The sequence below is a fragment of the Rhinopithecus roxellana genome, chromosome 20 (assembly GCF_007565055.1).
Source record: "Rhinopithecus roxellana isolate Shanxi Qingling chromosome 20, ASM756505v1, whole genome shotgun sequence".
NCBI classification, from domain to species: Eukaryota; Metazoa; Chordata; class Mammalia; order Primates; family Cercopithecidae; genus Rhinopithecus; species Rhinopithecus roxellana.
In genome coordinates, this window is record NC_044568.1 from 5,724,734 (window position 1) to 5,746,262 (window position 21,529).

Genomic DNA, 21,529 nt, shown 5'->3' on the forward strand with positions numbered 1-21,529 from the left:
TAACTAATCATTACTCAACCAACCACTGGGATTAATTGTACTGATGAAAATGACAACAAACTGTAAATCACTCTGCCTCCCCTGGGTGGCGAATGCCTGGCCCCATCATCCTGTGTCTCTGATGTCTCTTGTCCCTTTGTCTGTAAGGGGTGGGTGTGGATTGATATTGATGTCCCCTCTGTACTGAGAAGGTGGCTTTGAAGCCTGTCTTCATGGGCTCGAATCTTGGCACCACCACTTCCCAGCTGTGTAAACTTGGACCAGTTTCTTTTTTTTTTTTTTTTTTTTGAGACGGAGTCTCGCTCTGCCACCCAGGCTGGAGTACAGTGGCCGGGTCTCAGCTCACTGCAAGCTCCACCTCCTGGGTTTACGCCATTCTCCTGTCTCAGCCTCCCGAGTAGCTGAGACTACAGGCGCCTGCCACGTCTCCCGCCTAGTTTTTTGTATTTTTTAGTGGAGACGGGGTTTCACCGTGTTAGCCAGGATGGTCTTGATCTCCTGACCTCGTGATCCGCCCGTCTCGGCCTCCCAAAGTGCTGGGATTACAGGCTTGAGCCACTGCGCCCGGCCTGGACCAGTTTCTTAACTTCTGTGAGCCTCAATTATTATCTTCATCTGGAACACAGAGACATAGGAGTTACCAAATTGCATTAAAACATCTGCTCAATTCAACACGTATTTATTGAGCCCAAGCCTGCTCAAGGTGTGGAATTAAGGGTTAAAGAAGGGCCCACTAAAAAAATGAGTAAGTTCTTTTTGTCCAAAAGTTTAATAGCCTGACAGGTAGGATTAAGAGCCCCAGTAACACTAAGGGTGGCTACTTCCTAGGGCTATGAGATTTCAATGGGTGATGCACAAAAGGACTGAGTGGTTGCTGGGTACCCAATAGGTGCCCTCAATGTTGTTACTATTCATCAGTCATTTCCTGAGTGTCCACGATGGGTGCCTTTGTGTCAGAGCCAGGACAGATGTTTCAGGAGCCAGGCAGTGTATAAAGAAGGTAGGGGCAAGCCGGGTGTGGTGGCTCACGCCTGTAATCCCAGCACTTTGGGAGGCAGATGCGGACGGATCACGAAGTCAGGAGATCGAGACCACAGTGAAACCCTGTCTCTACTAAAAATACAAAAAAATTAGCCGGGTGCGGTGGCGGGTGCCTGTAGTCCCAGCTACTCAGGAGGCTGAGGCAGGAGAATGGCGTGAACCCAGGAGGCGGAGCTTGCAGTGAGCCGAGGTGGTGCCGCTATACTCCAGCCTGGGCGACAGAGCAAGACTCCGTCTCAAAAAAAAAAAAAAAAAAAAAAGAAGGTAGGGGCAGAGGGCTACTAGGCACCGGAGGTGCACCTCCCCCCAGCTGGCCCCGCAGCCAGAAGAGGATGACCGTGGTGGCAGGAGGCCCAGCCCCTTTTCTGGACTCTGGGAGAGGTGAGGCTGGTTCCAGGGAGGGGTGTACACTCCTGTGCATTCCAGACATTCCAGCACCAGTGCAACCCCCATACACACCCACTGAGACAGAATTAACCCCCAGAGGAAGGGACGGCAGATGTGATCAAAGGCCAGTGGCCCTGGCCAGGCAGGGAGTGCTGAGCCTGCAGGGACCTGTGTCCACACATGGGAGGAGAGTGCAGGCTGGGCTGTGACCCAACGGGGGACACAGCAGTTCTGGGTGACAGGGACAGCTGGGGCTGAGGCGATGGCAGGAACATGGCCCCTCCAATGTTGCTAAAGTATGATCTGTTCCTGGGGTGGCTGCCGTCCCAGCCTGGAGAAGGGGACGGCTGTGAGCAGGCCAGGTGTCTCCAGCTCTGCCCCGTGGCCTGTGGACAGGGTTGCAGTGGCTCTGAGGACCTGGGGAAGGGTGTCGGGCTGCGGTCTTTGTGCCAGGGTTCTCCACACCCAGGCGCCAGGCTCCACGGGGCACAGTTGGGAGCCCTGGGTTGTTTTGGAGTAGGCAGCCAGGGAAGGACCCTCAGAGGATACCCTGTCCTGGGGCAGACATCTAGCTAGTGAGTGTGGACAGGAGGTGGAGTCGCAGGGTTCAAAGAGAATAAGCATTTATTAGGTGTCCCTGGGTACCAGGCACCGAGTAAGACTGGAAGATGCTCTGAGTGCACATCAGCTTTCCTACAGCAGAACTGACAGGCTGTGGTCACTGCAGGCTTAGAGCAAAGCAGGTCAGGGTGCTTCAGAATCACCTAGAATCTTGCCATCCTATTGAGTAATTACCGGCCCTGTGACATGGGCTGTGCAAGTATGTCTGTGTGCCAGGGTTTGAAGACTTAGTATGAAAAAGAGAATGTAAAATATCCATTAATAATGGTCTGTTGGACACCTGTCAAATTGATCATATTTTGGATATATTAGGTTAAATAAAATAGGAAAAATGTTCACTCATTTCTTCTTACTCTTTTCATGTGGCTACTAGAAAAATGTAAGTTCTGGCCGGGCGCCATAGCTCAAGCCTGTAATCCCAGCACTTTGGGAGGCCGAGACGGGCGGATCACGAGGTCAGGAGATCGAGACCATCCTGGCTAACACGGTGAAACCCCGTCTCTACAAAAACTACAAAAAACTAGCCGGGCGATGTGGCGGGCGCCTGTAGTCCCAGCTACTCGGGAGGCTGAGGCAGCAGAATGGCGTAAAACCCGGGAGGCGGAGCTTGCAGTGAGCTGATATCCAGCCACTGCACTCCAGCCTGGGTGGCAGAGCGAGACTCCGTCTCAAAAAAAAAAAAAAGAAAAATGTAAGTTCTCTCTGTGGCTCAGGGTCAGTTTCTGTTGAACAGTGCCTTCTGTGGGAATGTTTTCCAGTTGTTGAGTGTCTTTCTGTTTGTTCCATGGCAAGCAGGCACGATAACCCCATTTATGTTCGAGGAACTTAAGGCTGAGACAGGTGGAGTACTACATGCTGTTATTCCAAATAGCCAGCATAGTTCATTCAGTTTGGTGGGCGCTGTGGACGTGGCAGTGAACAACAGACGAGACGCCCTGCCCTGGCAGGGCCCTCACGCTCCAGTGACAGCGAGGAAGAGGATGAAACCCAGTTATCCTGATCATGGTGTGGCCACACCCAAAGTGCTTTCATTTATAAGGATTATCTCCTTGAATTATCTCAACCCTCTGCAGTGGGATCAATTCCTATCCCTGTCTCACAGATGAGGAAACTGAGGCACAGAGAGACTGAGGAACCTGCCGGAGCCCACACCTAGGTCACAGCAACAACACAGACTACGTTCCTTGCCTTGGCCAGGCTGCTCTCAGTTTCCTCCCCTGCAGGCCGGGTACAAAGAATGGGCCAGTTGGTGCCATATGACTTGAACAGGTACAGCTGAAGGCATCAAGGGTGGCTCTTAAAGCCACCCACACACAGGGATCCCATTCCCAGGTCACTGACGGCTGGAAGGTTGGCCATTCATGGTGTCCTTGTAGGGTCCAGGTCTCTCCTGGGGGCAGGAGCCTGGGAAGCATATCTCCCCAACTCTTAGATCTATCTACGATGCAGCCAGATCATACCATCATCCAAAACTTGTGCTCCCAAATGCTCTCAGAAAAGACAGTGGGTGGCTGTTGCATTGGGCCATGTGAGAAGTGGTGACTTTGGCCAAGGCGGAAGCCAGAAGGGCAGATGGAGGAGGATGTGCAGGGGACATGTTCCCATGCAGAACCAGTGGAGGGAGAGGCAGGGACAGGTCTCAGGGATCTGTTGGCATAACCGGGTAGACAGGTCCTCCCCACCCTCCCCTTCTGCGGTTTCCCTTATGCGGATGGAAGAGTGTTCTCAGAGCAGTGGGAACACCCTGTACCCTTCAAATCCCCAAACCTACTGACTCAGATCCTTAGCCCAAACCTAAGACAGCTGAAGTGGGCTGTGCGTTTTTCCCCAGCCAGGCCTGGGGAGTGGGCATCTGGGACCCAGGATCTCCTGTCCTCCTGACACCTCATTACCCATATATGGGCACCAGCCTCTCCTCGCAGATGTTGGAGGAGATAGTTCCAAATTCTGAGGTTACTTGCGAATTCCCCATGCCCGGGCAAGGCGACATTCACAGGGCGGAAGCAGAGCACGTCTGGGCTTGCAGCAGGATCAGCGTGAACGTTGTGCATGGCCGGGGGCCTTCTTTCATCTCCCAGGTGCTGGAGGATTCTAACTTCAGGCCTTGGCTTCTGGCTTTTTTTTTTTTTTTTTTTTTTTTTTGACGGAGTCTCCCTCTGTCACCCAGGCTGGAGTACAGTGGCGCAATCTCGGCTCACTGCAAGCTCTGCCTCCCAGGTTCATACCATTCTCCCGCCTCAGCCTCCCGAGTAGCTGGGACTATAGGCGCCCACCACCACCCCCGGCTGATTTTTTGTATTTTTAGTAGAGACGGGGTTTCATCATGTTAGCCAGGATGGTCTCAATCTTCTGACCTCGTGATCCACCCGCCTCGGCCTCCCAAAGTGCTGGAATTACAGGCGTGAGCCACCGGGCCGGCCGGCTTCTAGCTTTTTGTTTGTTTTTAGGGGTTTTTTGTTTTGTTTTGTTTTGTTTTGAGATGGAGTCTCATTCCATTGCCTAGGCTGGAGTGCAGTGGCGCAATCTCAGCTCACTACAACCTCCGCCTCCCGGGTTCAAACAATTCTCCTGTCTCAGTCTCTTGAGTAGCTAGGATTATAGGCGCCCCCCACCATGCCCAACTAATTTTTGTATTTTTAGTAGAGACAGGGTTTCACTATGTTGGCCAGGCTGGTCTCGAACTCCTGACCTCAGGTGGTCTACCCACCTCAGCCTTCCAAAGTGCTGAGATAACAGGCATGAGCCACCGTGCCCAGCCAGCTTCTGGCTTTTATCAGCTCCTTAAAAGGAGCCTAAACCCCTGGATGGTGGATCCAGGTCAAGGCAGAGCCGAGCTCCTCAGAGGCAGCACCCCATATCTGTTCTTTCAGTCACCCCCACCACAGCCCCACGGCATGCATACTGTGATAACTCTCATTTTACAGCTGGGAAAACTGAGGCTCAGAGAGGCTAAGTAATTTACAGCTTACTAAGAGCGGAGGCAGGATTTGACCCCAGGCTGTCTGGCTTTGGTCTGGGTGCTTAACCACTGGACCACACTGCCCTTCCAGCTGAAAGAAAGTGCCAGTGATAGCCGCATAAAATCAAAGCAGGAAGAGAGACCCCCAAGGTGGAGAGCGAGGGTCCCCTGAGACACCTGTGTTCTCTTTCTCTGCCCACGTGGAGCATCGGTAGTGTGTCAGGGCCAGAGTGCTACCTCTGTCCCAGCTCCTATGATGGGCATCCCGGCTGGCCCTCTGAGGACTAAGTGCTGTCCTGGCCATGCCAGGGCAGCACACAGCCCTAAGTTCGAGTCCCAGCTCCCCACTTTGCAGCTGGGCTCACTGAGTCAGTGGGTCCTCAGCCTCAAGTTGCCACCTCTAATGCAGGCCGGGGCCAGGCGCAGTGGCTCACACCACTTTGGGAGGTGTGAGGCGGGCAGATCACTTGAGGCCAGGAGTTCGAGACCAGCCGGGCCAATGTGGCAAAACCCTGTCTCTATTAAAAATACAAAAAGTAGCCTGGTGTGGTGGTGCATGTGTGTAATCCCCGCTGCTCGGGAGGCTGAGGCACGAGAATTGCTTGAACCCAGGAGGCAGAGGTTGCAGTGAGCCAAGATCATGCCACTGCATTCCAGTCTGGGTGACAGAGTAAGACTCAGTCTCAATCAATAAAGCAGGTCAGGCTGTGTCTACTGAGGCTCTGACTCCTAGCGACGGAGCCAGGGGACCTGATGCCATTTGAGGCTCCCAAGCCCCCGCCCTAGTGGTTCCTCTGCTCTGAGTACATACTGGGACACAAAAAGACGGCTGTTCAGGCTCAAGCCTGCGGGCTCAGACCCAGGAAACCCTTGTCTGGTTCCTGATAGTGCCCTCAAACCCGGCCCTGGAGCTCCGAGGAGGAGCCAGGCAGCCTCCTGACCTGCTGGTTCCATTTTTCCTTGCTTGCATCAAGAGCCTCATATGCAGACCAGGCCAAGAAAATGGGGCTCCGTGAGACTGCTGAGGATTGTCCCAGACTCTGGCATCCCCAGCCCAGAAGGAAAAAGCTGGGGAAAAACAGCCTAGGTCGACTCGAGGTAACTCCCAGTGGCTTGCGAAACCCACGCAGCCCCTGACCCGCAGCCTGGCCGAGGCTGGGGGGGTCTGTTTCTGCTGCCAGCCAGGTCCTGGGTCCCCATTCAGGCCCACTGCTGAAACCGCCACCAAGGCCTCAATTGTATCAACATGTAAATGAACCAGGCTCAGTGGCTCATGCCTGTAGTCCCTGTACTTTAGGAGGCCAAGGCAGGAGGATCCCTTGAGCTCAGGAGTTTAAGACCAGCCTGGGCAACAGAGAGAAGCTCCATGTCTACAAAAAAATTAAAAAATTAGCCAGGGCTAGTATGGTGGCTGACACCTGTAATCCCAGCACTTTGGGAGGCCAAAGCAGGCAGATCACCTGATCAGGAGTTCAAGACCACCCTGGCCAACATGGTGAAACCTTGTCTTTACTAAAAATACAAAAATTAGCCAGGCATGGTAGCATGCGCCTGTAATCCCAGCTATTCGGGAGGCTGAGGCAGGAGAATTGCTTGAACGCAGAGATGGAGGTTGCAGTGAGCCAAGATTGTACCACTGCACTGCAGCATGGACAACAGAACAAGACTTTCAAAATTTTGAAAACGGTATAAATGATCTCGAGTCTGTTTCGGGGCCCTGGACGCTGCTCTGAACCTCCAGTTCAGTCCTTGAACCACAAAGATGTCTTTGAAATTTGACTGAGGTGTTTCTTTCTTTCTTTTTTTTTTTTTCTTTTTTGAGACAGAGTCTCGTTCTGCTGCCAGGCTGGAGTGCAGTGATGCAATCTCGGCTCACTACAACCTCCGCCTACCGGGTTCAAGCAATTCCCCGGCCTCAGCCTCCCGAGTGGCTGGGACTACAGGTGTGCGCCACCATGCCCAGCTAATTTTTTTGTATTTTAGTCGAGACGGGGTTTCACCAGGTTGGCCAGGATGGTCTCTATCTCCTGACCTCGTGATCCACCCACGTCGGCCTCCCAAAGTGCTAGGATTACAGGTGTGAGCCACCACGCCCGGCCTGACTGAGGTGTTTCTAAAAGTGATCCTGATTACCCCCACCCCACACATACCACACATATACTTTTGTTTGGTTCTAATTTGAGACAGGGTCTTTCTCTGTCTCCCAGGCTGGAATGCAGTGGTGTGATCTCAGTTCACTGCATGCTTGACCTCCTGGGCTCAAGCAATTCTCCCACCTAAGCTTCTCAGGTACCTGGGACTATAGGTGCACACCACCACATCTGGCTAATTTTTGTATTTTTGTAGAGACAAGGTCTTCCTATTTGCCCAAGTTGGTCTCGAACTCCTAGGCTCAAGAGATGCTCCTGCCTCGGCCTCCCAAAGTGCTGGGATTACAGGTGTGCACCCCTGTGCCTGGGCCCACACATAAACATAACTAGAGAGGATTTCTTGCTCACGTTCCACAGATGATGACACTGAGACTCAGAAATAGAGAGTGGCTGACCAGGCATATGGTAGTCATACCTGTAATCCTAGCACTCTGGGAGGCCGAGATGGGAGGATCACTTGAGGCCACGAGTTCAGGACCAGCCTGGTCAACATAGTGAGAAACCATCTCTATTTAAAAATTTGAAGGCCGGGCGCGGTGGCTCAAGCCTGTAATCCCAGCACTTTGGGAGGCCGAGGCGGGCGGATCACGAGGTCAGGAGATCGAGACCATCCTGGCTAACACGGTGAAACCCCGTCTCTACTAAAAAATACAAAAAACTAGCCGGGCGAGGTGGCGGGCGCCTGTAGTCCCAGCTACTCGGGAGGCTGAGGCAGGAGAATGGCGTAAACCCGGGAGGCGGAGCTTGCAGTGAGCTGAGATCCGGCCACTGCACTGCAGCCCGGGCCACAGAGCAAGACTCCATCCCCCCAAAAAAAAAAAAATTTTTGGCCAGGCCCGGTGGCTCAAGCCTGTAATCCCAGCACTTTGGGAGGCCGAGACGGGCAGATCACGAGGTCAGGAGATCGAGACCATCCTGGCTAACGCGGTGAAACCCCGTCTCTACTAAAAATACAAAAAACTAGCCGGGCGAGGTGGCGGGCGCCTGTAGTCCCAGCTACTCGGGAGGCTGAGGCAGGAGAATGGCGTAAACCCGGGAGGCGGAGCTTGCAGTGAGCTGAGATCTGGCCACTGCACTCCAGTCCAGGCGACAGAGCGAGACTCCGCCTCAAAAAAAAAAAAAAAAATTTTTTTTGAAGAAAATGCAAAAAGATTAAAAAGGAAATACAGTGTAGCTCCTCTGTCACACTGTCACAGGTCACACTGCTGGTTGGTGCAGTCAGGATCTGAACCCTGTCTGACTCCAGACCCAAAGTCTTTCTCTTACATGGACTACCCTCCCAAGTGACCCTGGGTAGTGACTTCACGTCCGGGACCTTGGCTTGCTCATCTGGATAATGAGCAGGTGGGGCCGGATGGCTTCTGAGGCCCCTTCGAGGGCCAGCAGCCACTGCTCTCAGCACACGTGTCCGAGTTACCCTCTGAGTAAGAAAAGGGAGGGCTGGGCGTGTACTCTCGGCTGTCACTCAGGCCCCTTCCCTTTTCCGGTGGTGGGGACAGGGGTGTCATGGTCTTCCTGGCTCGGCCAGGTGGCTGCCGTCTGTGTCTTTGTGGGCGGGACAGGGCTGTGTCTCGGCCTCCATCAGTGGGGCTGGTGGCCCAGGGGTGCCACGTCTGGCTGCCCCAATGCGGCTCATTACCGAGATGAAAAGCTGGACCAGCCTAGCCGGTTTCCCAGTACTCCTGGGACCCGTCCCCGTTCCTGCAGGTTCCTGCCCCACCCACATTCCTGCTGGCCTCCTAGCATGGGGCTCCATGGCTCTCCATGGTTGATTCCTGAGGCCAGCTAGATGGTGGGGGGAACACAGGACCTTTTGGGGCCTCTCATTCGGGACCCCAAAGCTACAGGGCGAAAACGCTGAGACTGTGCCTCTGGAGGCCTGGATTCGAATCCCAGCTCTGCCTTGCTTGCTGGCAGTGGAACTGTGGCCACATGATGGAATTTCTTTGTACCTCTATTTCCCCATCTGTAACTGAGTGAATTGCATGGCATGTGAATTCCATGCAATTCACTCATTTAAAGTTGTAATCCTCCAACTTTTGAGAACAGTGCTACTTACTTCAAGGGTGGTAGGATTGATGAGCTAATCTATATGTGACTTGCTTAGCACTGGGCAGGACAAATAGCCCTCTAGGAGTCAACTAGCCTCTTCCAGGCTGCTGGGGGGGTTACCTGCAGCCGGCCAGCTTCCCTGGAGAATGAGACAAGAGGCAGGACCTGACTTGGGAGAGAAAAAACAAACCCCTATCATTTCTAAATGACACTTGTCATTTTTTTTTTTTTTTTTTTTTTTTTTTTGAGACGGAGTCTTGCTTTGTCACCCAGGCTGGAGTGTAGTGGTACAATCTTGGCTCCCTGCAACCTCCACCTCCCGGGTTCAAGCAGTTCTTCCGCCTCAGCCTCCTGAGTAGCTGGGATTACAGGTTCCTGCCACCATGCCCGGCTAATTTTTGTATTTTTAGTAGAGACGAGGTTTCACCATGTTGGCCAGGCTGGTCTTGAACTCCTGACCTCAGGTGACCTGCCCAACTCAGCCTCCCAAAGTGCTGGGATTATAGGCATGAGCCACCACGCCCAGCCGCCTTTTTTTTTTTTTTTGTAGCAGTTTTACTGTGATATAATTCACATACCATGCAGTTCACTCATTTAAAGTGTTCAATTCACTGTTTTTGTTTTTGTTTTGAGACAGGGTCTCACTCTCATTGCCCAGGCTGGAGTGCAGTGGCGAAGTCTCGACTCACTGAAGCCTCAACCTCCTGGGCTCAAGCGATCCTCCCCCCTCAGCCTCCCGAGTATCTGGGACTACAGGTGCGCATCACCACGCCCAGCTCATTTTTTGTATTTTCAGTAGACATGGGGTTTCACCATGTCGCCCAGGCTGCTCTCAAACTCCTGGGCTCAAGTGATCTGCCCACCTCGGCCTCCCAAAGTGCTGGGATTATAGGTGCGAGCCACCGCGCCCGGCCCAGTGGTTATTAATATTGTCATAGAGTTGTACAGCCATCCCCATACAACATTTTCATCACCCCAAAAGGAATCTCATACCCTTTAGGAATCACTCTCCATTTCACATCCTCCTGGGCCCTGGCAACCACTCAGCCACCTTTCGCTCCCGGAGATTTCTCCATGCTGGACATTTCTTATCAATGGAATAATGTGTGAGCTTTTGTGTCTGGCTTCTCTCACTGAGCATAACATTCTCGAGGTTCATGAGGCTGTAGCAGTTGTCAGTTCTGCCTTCATTCTTTGGCCAAATAATACAGATAGACCACATTTTGTTTATATTTTCATCAGTTGATGAATATTTGAGTTGTTTCCACTAAAAAGTGGAAGCCAAAAGGCTACTATGAATCATGCTGCTGTGACTCATCTATGTACAAATTTCTGTGCAGGCATAGGTTTTTTTGTTTTTTGGTTCTTGGTTTTTATTTTCTGAGACAGTCTTGCTGTGGCTGGAGTGTAGTGGCACGACCTCGGCTCACTGCAACCTCCACCTCGGTTCAAGCGATTCTCCTGCCTCAGCTTCCCAAGTAGATGAGATTACAGGCACATACCACCATGTCTAGCTAATTTTTTTGTACTTTTCGTAGAGGTGGGGTTTCGCCATGTTGGCCAGGCTGGTCTCGAACTCCTGACCTCGGGTGATCCACCTGCCTCGGCCTCCCAGAGTGCTGGGATTACAGGCATGAGTCACCGCGCCCGGCCCAGACATAGGTTTTCATTTCTCTTGGATAGATACGTAGGGGTAGGCTGGGCGCAGTGGCTCACGCCTGTAATCCTAATATTTTGGGAGGCCAAGGCAGATGGATTGCTTGAGCCCAGGGGTTCAAGACCAGCTGGGGCAACATGGCAAAACCTCCCTCTCTAAAAAAAAAAATACAAAAATTAGCTGGGCACGGTGCCAGGTGCCTGTAGTCACAGTTACTCAGAGGCTGAGGTGCAAAGATTGCTTGAGACTGGGAGGTCAACGCTGCAGTGAGCTGAGGTTGCGCCACTGCACTCCAGCCTGGGCAACAGAGTGAGACCCTGTCTCAAAAAATAAAAATAAGGCTGGGCACAATGGCTCATGTCTATAATCCCAGCACTTTGGGAGGCTGAGGCAAGTGGGTCACCTGAGTTCAGGAGTTCGAGACCAGCCTGGCCAACATGGCGAAACCCCGTCTATACTAAAAGTGCAAAAGTTAGCCGGGTGTGGTGGTGGGCACCTGTAATCCCAGCTACTCAGGAGGCTGAGGTAGGAGAATCATTTGAGTCTGGGAAGCAGAGGCTGCAGTGAGCCGAGATCATGCCACTGTACTCCAGCCTGGGCAACAGGGTGAGACCCTGTCTCGAAAAAATAAATAAGTAAATAAATAAGTAATAAAAATAAAAACACATAGGGGTGGACTTGCTGGGTCTTATGGTGACTGTTTAACTTTTTGCGGAATTTCTAGACTGTTTTCCACAACTGTGCACCATTTTGCATCCCCACCAGTAAGGCACGAGGGTTCCGATTTCTCCACATCTTTGTCGACACTTGTTACTGTCTGTCTTTTTTATTATAGCCATCATAGTGGATGAAAAGTGGCATCCTGGTGTGGTTTTGGGCTCTTGGCATTTTAAGTTAATCTGTGAAGTACCTACTGTGTGTTGGGAGCCCTGTAAGATCATCACATTGAGTTGGTAAGGGCCTGGAGTCTGGCTCTGCCATCTAATTGCTGGGTGACTTTGGGAGAGTTACTTAACCCCTGTGATCCTCAGTTTCCACACCCATACATGGGGATAATAATACAATTACCCACCGTGCTAACACCCAGCTCGCAGGGTTGTCATGAAGATTGAGTGAGAAACAGTGAGGAGCGTGGCATGTAGAAAGTAAGTATTAGCCATTAGCTCATATTTACCATGGTGGAGGTTGTTACTGGTGTGATTTTCCTAGCATCCCCGTGAGTAACTATTAGCCCAGTCGATCACATGCCTCTGGAGTGAGACTGTTGGAGGGGAGAATCATGGTTCACAAGCTGTGTGACCCTGGGCAAGTGCTTTGATGTCTCAGAGTCTTGGTTTCTTGATGTGTAAAGGGGTACACGAACCTCCCCGGGGACTTAGGGCAACGATGCTATTGAGCTGGTGCCTGTGAATGTGTCTGAGGTCTGGCAAAGCCCACAGCAAGTGGCAAATGCCCAGGATGCCTTTGTGGTCATCACCAGTGGACAGATGGAGAAGCGGAGGCTGCATGAGGGTAGGGCACTTGCCTGAGGCCGTCTAAGCAGCAAGCGGCGGAGTGGGCCATGGGCCTGTCTCCTCATAGCTTCCTACTGCCGCTCACGACTTTGTCCCACCAGGAGTCCAAGGTCCCTGAGGCAGTGGTCATTGCCCCACAACTCCCATGTCCTCTGGGGGGCTTCGGCTGGAACAGTAGGCCCGGCCAGGATGGAGTCCAGAAGGTGGTTTTTCTTGCATCTGCCCCAGTCCATGAAAGGGCTGGTTTGGGCGCTGGCCCTGTGCCTGAGGTGGGACTGGGCTCAAGAGAGACAAAGGCCCCTACTTGAGCCACAGTACAGACCCTAACAATGCACTGCAGTCAGGGGTTGAATATTTGGGGTGAGACTCACCGCCTCAAGGTGCAGCTGGCCCAGCAGATGGTCAGTGACTGGGGTGGGAATATGGGGGCCCAGAAACTCACATTCTCCATGTGGCCTGCCCAACCAGGAAGTGGGTGTTAGGGAATGAGGGAGGAATCAGGGGTGGACCCCTGACCTGGATGTTCTAGAAGCCCAGCTTATCCCTTCTTTTTTTTTTTTTTTTTTTTGAGACGGAGTCTCGCTCTATCGCCCAGGCTGGAGTGCAGTGGCCGGATCTCAGCTCACTGCAAGCTCCGCCTCCCGGGTTTACGCCATTCTCCTGGCTCAGCCTCCCGAGTAGCTGGGACTACAGGCGCCCGCCACCTCGCCCGGCTAGCTTTTTGTATTTTTTAGTAGAGACGGGGTTTCACGGTGTTAGCCAGGATGGTTTCGATCTCCTGACCTTGTGATCCACCCATCTCGGCCGCTTATCCCTTCTTACCCAGATCCTCCATCCAAAGCTCCCCACTGCTGAGCCTTCCTGGCCACCCTGCCAAACACCAGCTTTCTCCACTGCAGGACTTGTCAGTGCTTTTGCTGGCTCATGGACATATCAAAGGTGGGGTTTTCCTAACTGCCTTGACCAAGGAAGAATAAGGCTTGTAAGAGATGGGTTCCTGGGACCCCACTTTGGGATAGGCTGCCCCCATTTGACCTTGCAGAAGGTGTGGCCTGGGTCCTGTTCCCTCAAGATCCCCCAGCTCCGGTGTATCCAGGTCTGCCACAAAGCCGGCCCTTAGGCAAGGTTTGGGACATAGGGGGATGGATTCTCCAGCACGTTTGCTGCTGCCATTTCTGCCCCCAACGCCCCCAACATCAACAGCACCTGCAGTGCTGCTCCATGACTCCAATAGGTGTCCAGGTCCCCTGGGGAACCTGCAAAAATCACAATGCTCTGGAGACCTGGGTTCAGCAGGTCTGGGTTAGTGGCCCGGAATCTGAATTTTTCACACTGGACCCCAGAATCTTGAACCGGGGAGCATCAGTCTAAAGGGCTGGTGGTCCCCTCTGCCTTGACAGTCAAGAACCCCACCCTGGCCCACCCCACGGGACATGCCAGGACCTGCCTCTCTATGGCCTGTCCTCACTGGAGCCTTCTGCACAGGAACGCCAAATGCTTCTTTCTGCTTTAGCACCCAGCCGACACCACCTCCTCCAGGAAGCCTTCCGTGACTACTGCTGTCCCCGCCCAGCCAGTCCAGAGGCTCCCTTGGGCATCCCCAGCCCCCAGGCCTGTCTCAGTCTCGTGACTGTTTCTATAAATACTGATTGCCTCCTGGTCTGTAGGGTGGATTAGGGAGGGAGAGGCTTGTCTTTGTGAGATGCCAGGCCCGCATACAGCAGGTGCTTAATGAGTGTGAGTAGAAGGAATCTTCTGTGTGCCTAGCCGCACAGGCCCCACTGTGGGTCTTCAGTGGAGACGGGAACTATCATGGCTGGCTGACTGGGTGACAGTGGCTAAGCTGCTTTCCCTGTCTGGTCTGTGTCTTTCTTTGTTTAAAGAAAACAACAGAGGGAGGCCGGGCATGGCTCACACCTGTAATCCCAGCTACTCAGGAGGCTGAGGCAGCAGAATCGTTTGAACCCAGGAGGTAGAGGTTGCAGTGAGCCAAGATCGTACCACTGCACTCCAGCCTGGGTGACAGAGCGAGACTCTGTCTCAAAACAACAGAGGCAGGGCTGGATGATCTCTAAGGCTCCTTGACAACTAAAATCACAAACCTGGTCGGGCGTGGTGGCTCATGCCTGTAATCCCAGCACTTTGGGAGGCCGAGGCGGGCGGCTCACAAGGTCAGGAGATCGAGACCACGGTGAAACCCCGTCTCTACTAAAAATACAAAAAATTAGCCGGGCACAGTGGCGGGCGCCTGTAGTCCCAGCTACTCGGGAGGCTGAGGCAGGAGAATGGCGTGAACCCAGGAGGCGGAGCTTGCAGTGAGCCGAGATCGCGCCACTGCACTCCAGCCTGGTGGACAGAATGAGACTCCGTCTCAAAAAAAAAAAAAAAATCACAAACCTTTGTTGAGACTTACTCTGCGCCCAGCTCTGTGCACAGCCCTTTAGCAGTGTAACCTCACCTCCATTTGTAACCCCTGCCACGCCGGTCCCGGGAAAGGTTCTGTTACTGTAGTCCGTTGGATTGGGAAGCAGAGGCACAGACAGGCAAGGGAGCTTGGCCAAGTCACACAGCCACTAAGTGGCTGGTGGGCGCCAAGATCTGAACCCAAAGCTAACCCCAGGGCCAAAGTCTTAACTAACTCCCATGATAGCATTTTCCAGAGTGGTTTGTGTGTGGTTCTGGGGGACGAGGGGCAGTAGACAGATGTGACAGGAGGGGACACAGAGACAGTGAGGGAGGGGGCCAGGCTGCTTTCAAGACTTTTTTTTTTTCTTTGAGACTGAGTCTCACTCTGTCGCCCAGGCTGGAGTACAGTGGCACGATCTCGGCTCACTACCACCTCCACCTCCCAGGTTCAAGCAATTCTCCTGCCTCAGCCTCCCTGAGTAGCTGGAATTACAGGCGCGCACCACCATGCCCAGCTAATATTTGCATTTTTAGTGGAGACGGGGTTTCACCATGTTGGCCAGGCTGTTCTCAAACTCCTGATCTCAGGTGATCCACCCGCCTTGGCCTCCCAAAGTACCGGGATTACAGGTGTGAGCCACCGTTCCAGGCCTCAAGTCTCTTTCAGGCTCTCTGAGAAGATCAGGAGAAAGGCTGGGCCTGATGCCACCACGGCTGTCACACCTCCTGACTTGTAACAGTGGCCAGCCCGGTGTCACCGTGGAACCCAATGCCACTGCGTTCCTATGAAATTTATTTTGGCAGCTAATTCACTCATGATGAGGGCTTCTGGTTTTCTCTTTAAAAGGGGGAGAGCAAGTTACCTTTGTAAACACATTCATTTAACTCTAAAATAAAATGAGTAGGTTGAAAGAAAAACATCTGGTATTTAAAAATAAGACTGCTCACACAAAAGCTTGTTCCCGAATGTTCACAGCAGCGTGATTCTCATGATGGCCCAAAGGTGGAAACGGCCCAGATGGTTGTCAGTTGTTGAATGAATAAGCAAAATGTGATGTAGCCACGTGACAGAATATTATTCAGCCATAAAAAGAATGAAGTTCTAATAGATGCCACAATATGCATGAAGTTTGAAAACATCATGCTGAGAGAAAGCAGACGCAAAAGGCCACGTGTCGTGTGATTCTGTTTTTATGAAACGTCCAGAATAGGCAAATCCATAGAGAAAGTGAATTCCTGATTGCCAGGGGCTGGAGGGGTGGGGAATAGGGAGTGACAGCTCGTGGGTGTGGAGCTTTGGGGTGATAAAAATGTCTGGAATGAGAGAGTGGTGATGGTTGCACAATTCTGAATATGTAGTACTAAAAACCACTGACTGTGTACTTTAAACAGGTGAATTTTACGGTATGTGAGTTATCTCCCAATTTTAAAGATATAGTACGTTTTGCCAACATGGCAAAATAGAAGCATTAGAATCTGGGTGTGCTGGTGGTGCCAGTGGTCCCAGCTACTCGGGAGGCGGAGGTAGGAGGATTGCTTGAGCTCAGGAGTTCGAGGCTACAGCGAACTACAATCGTGCCACTGCACTCTAAGCTGGGTGACAGAGTGAGACTGTGTCTCTCACAAAAAAATATGTAGGCAGGCCTGGTGGCTCACATCTGTGATCAGCACTTTGGGAGTCCGAGGTGGATGAATTGCTTCAGCTCAGGAGTTTGAGTGACATGTTGAAACCCCCTCTCTACCAAAAGGAATGTAAAAGTTATCCAGGAGTGGTGGCATGTGCCTGTAGTCCCAGCTACTTGGGAGGCCGGGTTGGGAGGATTGCTTGAGCCTGGGAGATAGAGGCTGCAGTGAGCCATGACTGTGCCGCTATACTCCAGCCTGGGCAAGAGTGTGAGACTCTATCTATGGCAATTAAATAAACAAATAAATAAATAAATAAAAATAGAAGTATTAGAATGATCATAGTGGAAGCTGGCCGGGCTCAGTGGGTCATGCCTGTAATCCCATCACTTTGGGAGGCCAAGGCAGGCAGATCACTTAAGGTCAGGAGTTCAAGACCAGCCTGGCCAACATGATGAAACCCCGTCTCCACTAAAAATACAAAAATTAGCCAGGCTTGGTGGTGTGCACCTGTAATCCCAGCTACTGGGGAGGCTGAGGCATGAGAATCATTTGAACCCAAGAAGTGGAGGTTGCAGTAAGCCGAGATCATGCCACTGCACTTTAGCCTAGGTGACAGAGCAAGACTCCATCTCAAAAAAAAAGTTAAGGCCGGGCGCGGTGGCTCAAGCCTGTAATCCCAGCACTTTGGGAGGCCGAGACGGGCGGATCACGAGGTCAGGAGATCGAGACCATCCTGGCAAACACGGTGAAACCCCGTCTCTACTAAAAAATACAAAAAACTAGCCGGGCGAGGTGGCGGGCGCCTGTAGTCCCAGCTACTCGGGAGGCTGAGGCAGGAGAATGGCGTAAACCCAGGAGGCGGAGCTTGCAGTGAGCTGAGATCCGGCCACTGTACTCCAGCCTGGGCAGCAGAGCGAGACTCCGTCTCAAAAAAAAAAAAAAAAAAAGTTAAAAAAAAAAATGGAGGCTGACCCCCTGCCAGGCACTGCCTTGTCTCTGTGGCTTTAGTGACGTTGCCCTACGGGAACAGCCCAACTACCTCAAAGGCTCTGTGGGCAGCTCCTGCTCAGAGCACGGGGCCAGGGACAGCCAGAGGATGGGGTGCTGGTAGGGGCACAGCCCCCACCCACCAGGCACCCCACCCATCTCCCCTCGGCTTCTGCCCGCAGCATCTCTAACAAGGAGCTTTCGGAGCTGATCGAGCAGCTGCAGAAGAATGCTGACCAGGTGGAGAAGAACATCGTGGACACGGAGGCCAAGATGCAGAGTGTGAGTGCCCCCGTTCCCACCCGCGTGCCCCGGTGCTACCAGCCCCGTTCAGGACCGGGGTCTGTTCAGAATCAGTGATTCTCACCCAGGGGTGATTCTGGCCCCAAGGGAACATGCAGAGACATTTTGGTTTTCACTGTTTGGAAGGAAGGTGCTCCTGGCGTCAGTTGGGGAGGGGAGACGGGGATGCTACTGAACACCCTACCATGCAGTGTAGGGCAGGGGTGCCGAGGTCAGGAAGCCCTGCTCTGCGAGAGTAACCTGGCCATTGTTGTTAATACCAGTACCTGCTGGATACTAAGTTCTTCCCACTTCCTGGGCCCTGTGCAAAGCATCTCCTGCCTGGAGGACTGCCATGGGGTCAGGCTCTAGGGAAGCAGCCCAGCCTTGTCCTTGCTGGGTGACTTTGGGCAAGTGAGTCTTTGCACCTGCCCATGAATGGGATTCTCTCTAACCGGGCAGGAGTGATTGTTCCCACCTGGCGGGGTGGTTGTAAAGATTAAATAGATTATTCAGGTACAGTGCAGAGCTACTATCATCAATATCATTCTCACTGCTCATTCTGCTGCTGCCAGCACTCAGGGTGCAGGTCTTCCTCCGCCTTTTTTGGAAAAGAGAGAGAAAATAGCTAGGCAAATCACTTTCCCCACTCTGTGCCTCAGTTTCCCCTTCTGTAACATAGGGATAACTGCCCGGTGGACTCAACGGCACGAAGCCCCTGTACCCTGCGGGACTCATAAGCCTCTGGAATGGTCACCTCTTCGAACCTTCCACCAGCGTCAGCCTGGTGCGATTGGGTTGATGCCCGTTTTGTAGCCTGGAGCAGTTGAGGTTCAGAAGGGACTGGGGTGATGAGTCAGTGACAGAGATGGTGCCAGCATCGGCCTGGAGGTGGAGTTACCAGATTCAGCAAATAAAATGCAAGATGCCCAGTTATATTTGAATTTCAGAACACAAATCATGTTTTAGTAACAGGAAAGCCCATGTATTATTAGGGAAAGGCTTATACTAAAACATTATTTGTTGTTTATCTGAAATTCAAGTGTAACTGGTGATCTGTATTTCATCTGGCTTCCCTATGCGGGAGATGACTGAGAGGTGGGACCAGGCCAGGTGCATAATGACTCACGCCGCTGTAATCCCAGTACTTTGGGAGGCCGAGGTGGGCAGATCACTTGAGGTCAGGAGTTTGAGACCAGATTGGCCAATACGGTGAAACCTCATCTCTACTAAAAGTACAAAAATTAGTTGGGCGTGGTGGTGCACAACTATAATCCCAGCTACTCAGGAGGTTAAGGCAGGAGAATCGCTTGAACCCGGGAGGTGGAGGTTGCAGTGAGCCAAGATCATGCCACTGCACTCTAGCCTGGGCAACAGAATAAGACTCTGTCTTGAAAACAACAACAACAACAACAACAAAGAAAGGTGGGACCAGAGGAGTGGGAGGCTGAAGGTGGGGAGGTCGGGAGGGAGGTCAAGGTCTACCCAGGCCCAGCCATAGTTGTCCAACCCCCTGGCTGCCCTTGATGGCCCAGTTGCCCACCCTCTGAAGGCGTGTCCACAGCAGCCAAGAGACCCAAGGTGGTGGGTGGGCTGGGGTGGGCACAGTCCACGGGGTTGCAGGGGGCAGTAAATGGAGACTATGTTCTCCGCCACCAGCTGTCCCCTGCAGTGGCCCCAGGAGTGGGCTTGCCCTGGCCTCCTTCCTGGGGTCCCGCCCTCCATGTCCTCCTGGGCCTCCACCTCCTGCCTCCCTGGCCTCTACCTGGCCACCTCACACCTGTTCCCTCCTGTCAGTTCCCCTTGTCATTTGCAGTTTTATCCCCTGCCATCTGAGGCCCCCTCTGGTGGTGGATTTTTTCTTTCTTAAATGAAAAACATCTTTTGGGGGTGTGTCTCTTGTTTCCTCATAATAAAAATAATATGTGTTCGTCACACACATTTCAGGACGGATAAACAAGCATAACAAAGTAAATTAAAATCATGAGCCGGGCACGGTGGCTCGCGCCTGTAATTTCAGCACTTTGGGAGGCTTCGGCAGGCAGATCACCTGAGCCCAGGAGTTTGAGACAAGCCTGAGCAATGTGGTGAAACCTCGTCTCTATAAAAAATATGAAAAATTTGCCAGGTGTGGTGGTGTGTGTGCCTGTAGTCCCAGCTCCTTGGGAGGCTGAGGTGGGAGGCTCACTTAAGCCCAGGAGGTTGAGGCTGCAGTGAGCTGAGATCACACCACTGCACTCCAGTCTGGGTAGCAGAGGTAGACCCTGCCTCAATCAATCAATCAGTCAGTCAATAAACTCATTCATGTAGAATTCCACCACCAGAGGTATCTATTGGCTGTTAACATATTGGTGTATATCTGACCTTTGTGTGTGTGTGAGAGAGAGAGAGGGAGAAAGAAGGAACAGAGTTTAACCTTCTCGTTTTATTTCCCTGGAGTAATGACTTGAAGTAGGTAATTTTGAACCATTTTTGTTTTATTTTTTGCAGAGACAGAGGTCCTTGCTATGTTGTCCAGGCTGGTCTTAAACTCCTGGACTCAATCCACCCCCCTGCCTCAGCTTCCCAAAGTGCTGGGATTATAGGCGTGAGTCATTGTGTGCTTGGCCTGAACTATTTTTTCTTTCTTTCTTTCTTTTTTTTTTTTTTTTTTTTGAGACAGTCTCACTCTGTCGCCCAGGCTGGAGTGCAGTTGTGCTATCTCGGCTTACTGCAACCTCCGTCTCCCGGGTTCAAGCGATTCTTCTGCCTCAGCCTCCCAAGTAGTTGGGACTACAGACATGCACCATCACGCCCAGCTAATTTATTTATTTATTTGTTTATTTTCAGTGCAGATAGGGTTTCACCATACTGGCCAGGGTGGTCTCGAACTCCTGACCTCGTGATCCGCCCACCTTGGCCTCCCAAAGTGCTGGGATTACAGGTGTGAGCCACCGCGCCTGGCCTATTTTTTTAACTTCAACTGAACTCACTTGAAAAAAGAAGCTAGGCTTTGAAGCCTACATGGATCACACAATCTTTTTCTTGTTTTCTTTTTGCTAAAGATACTACTATTTGTTTCATTTCCCAGAAGGGCTCTTGAATTTCCCATTTTTTTTAATTGAGGGGAGATTCACATAACATAAAATAAACCGTGTAATGTGTGCAGTTCAGTGGCATTGAGTACATTCCGAACGTTACACAACCATCACCTCAATCTAGTTCCCAAACATTTCCCTTACCCCAAAGGGAAACCCCACACCCTTAACAGTGACTCCCCACCTCCCCTTTTCCCCGGCAGCCACTCATCTGATTTCTGTCTCTGTGGATTTATTTATTCTGGATATTTCATAGAAACAGAATCATACGCTGCATCACACGTTTATTCAAATGCTAAACAGGCAGAAAACTGTACAGTGAACACCCATATCCCACCACCCGATCCTACCAATAATGTCTGCTGAACTGGTTTTATCACGCATCTGTGTGTGTGAGATTTATTAGATGTATCAGTGCCTATAATTTTTTATTTTTATTTTTTTATTGAGACAGGGTCTTGCTCTGTCACCCAGGCTGGAGTGCAGTGGTGCAATCACGACTCACTGAAGCCTCAACCTGTTGGGCTCAAGCAATCCTCCCACCTCAACCTCCCAAGTAGCTGGGACTACAGGTGCATGCTACTATGCCTGGCTAATTTTTGTTTTTGTTTTTGTTTTAGAGATAGGGTCTCACTATGTTGCTCAGGCTGGTCTCCAACTCCTGAGCTCAAGCAGTCCTCTAGCCTGGGCTTCCCAGAATGCTGGGATTATAGGCGTGAGCCACTGCACCTGGCCCCTGTGACTTAAAAAAACTTTTTTTAATAACTTAT

The 21,529-nt window shown here is 51.9% G+C and overlaps 1 protein-coding gene across 2 annotated transcripts in view; it reads left to right on the forward strand.

Annotated features, from left to right (window-relative positions):
* The window catches only part of PPL (periplakin), a 57,382-nt gene that overhangs the window by 11,539 nt on the left and 24,314 nt on the right, over positions 1–21,529 (forward strand). For both annotated transcript variants that reach the window (XM_030925262.1, XM_010353878.2), the window contains exon 2: positions 17,583–17,682. In XM_030925262.1, coding sequence (XP_030781122.1) covers positions 17,583–17,682 — 100 coding nt within the window. The remainder of the gene's footprint in view (positions 1–17,582; positions 17,683–21,529) is intronic.